The sequence below is a fragment of the Temnothorax curvispinosus genome, unplaced genomic scaffold (assembly GCF_003070985.1).
Source record: "Temnothorax curvispinosus isolate PA1 unplaced genomic scaffold, ASM307098v1 QBEX01010693.1, whole genome shotgun sequence".
NCBI classification, from domain to species: Eukaryota; Metazoa; Arthropoda; class Insecta; order Hymenoptera; family Formicidae; genus Temnothorax; species Temnothorax curvispinosus.
In genome coordinates, this window is record NW_020220473.1 from 1 (window position 1) to 1,002 (window position 1,002).

The 1,002-nt window shown below is 56.3% G+C and overlaps 1 protein-coding gene across 1 annotated transcript; it reads left to right on the top strand.

The window, feature by feature from the left end:
• Positions 1–134: 134 nt before the first annotated feature.
• LOC112460658 (glycine-rich protein DOT1-like) lies at positions 135–960 on the top strand (the record flags this gene model as incomplete). The annotated part of the gene is made up of 1 exon (XM_025025452.1): positions 135–960. A coding segment is annotated over exon 1 (826 nt), but the record flags the coding sequence as incomplete, so codon positions are not given.
• Between the last annotated feature and the right edge of the window lie 42 nt (positions 961–1,002).

Below are 1,002 nucleotides of genomic sequence, written 5' to 3' on the forward strand. Positions count from 1 at the left end.
ACTCGACCTCGCCGGATCTGGAGACCGGATTCGAGCCGCATCGTCGCGTGACCTTGAACTACGTCGACCTGATCACCCGGGCGATCACCAGCGCGCCCGATCGGCGGCTCACCGTCAAACAGGTATATAAGTGGATGGTCCAGAACGTGCCCTCCTTGAAGGGTAGGGGCGACGACCACAGCCACACCCCTTGGAAGTGCAGCGTGCGCACCAAATTGTCGAACAAGTTCAAACTAGTGAAGGAAAATGGGAAGGGTTTTTGGATAATGAAGCCCTATACGTCAAAATCCGCCCGTCGCAGAGGCGGCCGTTCGAAGCCCACGTCCAGTCGGTCCAGTTCCAGCAGTAGCGTTAGAGAGGATCTAGACCTAAGATTCCCGGACAGTCCCTTGTCGTCCGGCGAGTACGGCCGTTTAACGACAGGTCGTAACAACGATAGAAATCGGGACGACAGGTTCAGAGATGCTCCGAGGCTTTCGCCGCAGGGAGGCGAAAAGCAAAATATGACCGCGCCTACCGGCGCAGAAGTCGGCGGTGGTGGTGGTGGAGGTGGAGGTGGCGGCGGCGGCGATGGCGATGGTGGCGGTGGTGATAACAGACTATTGGATGCTGCTGCTAGAAATATTCCCAATGTACAGGCGAACAATCCGCCTGGCGGTGGTAACAACGCTTTTGGCGGTTCCAGTTTCGGTGGCGGTAGAGATTTTGACGGAGGTTTTAGTAGAGGAGACGGCGATCGTGTTTCTGGTGGCAGCGGCGGTGGGTTCTCTGGAAATCAAAGCCAAAGCTGTAGCGACAACCGACAGAAATCCAACGGTGGCGGCAGTGGTGATAACAGACTATTGGATGCTGCTGCTAGAAATATTCCCAATGTACAGGCGAACAATCCGCCTGGCGGTGGTAACAACGCTTTTGGCGGTTCCAGTTTCGGTGGCGGTAGAGATTTTGACGGAGCTTTTAGTAGAGGAGACGGCGATCGTGTTTCTGGTGGCAGCGGCGGTG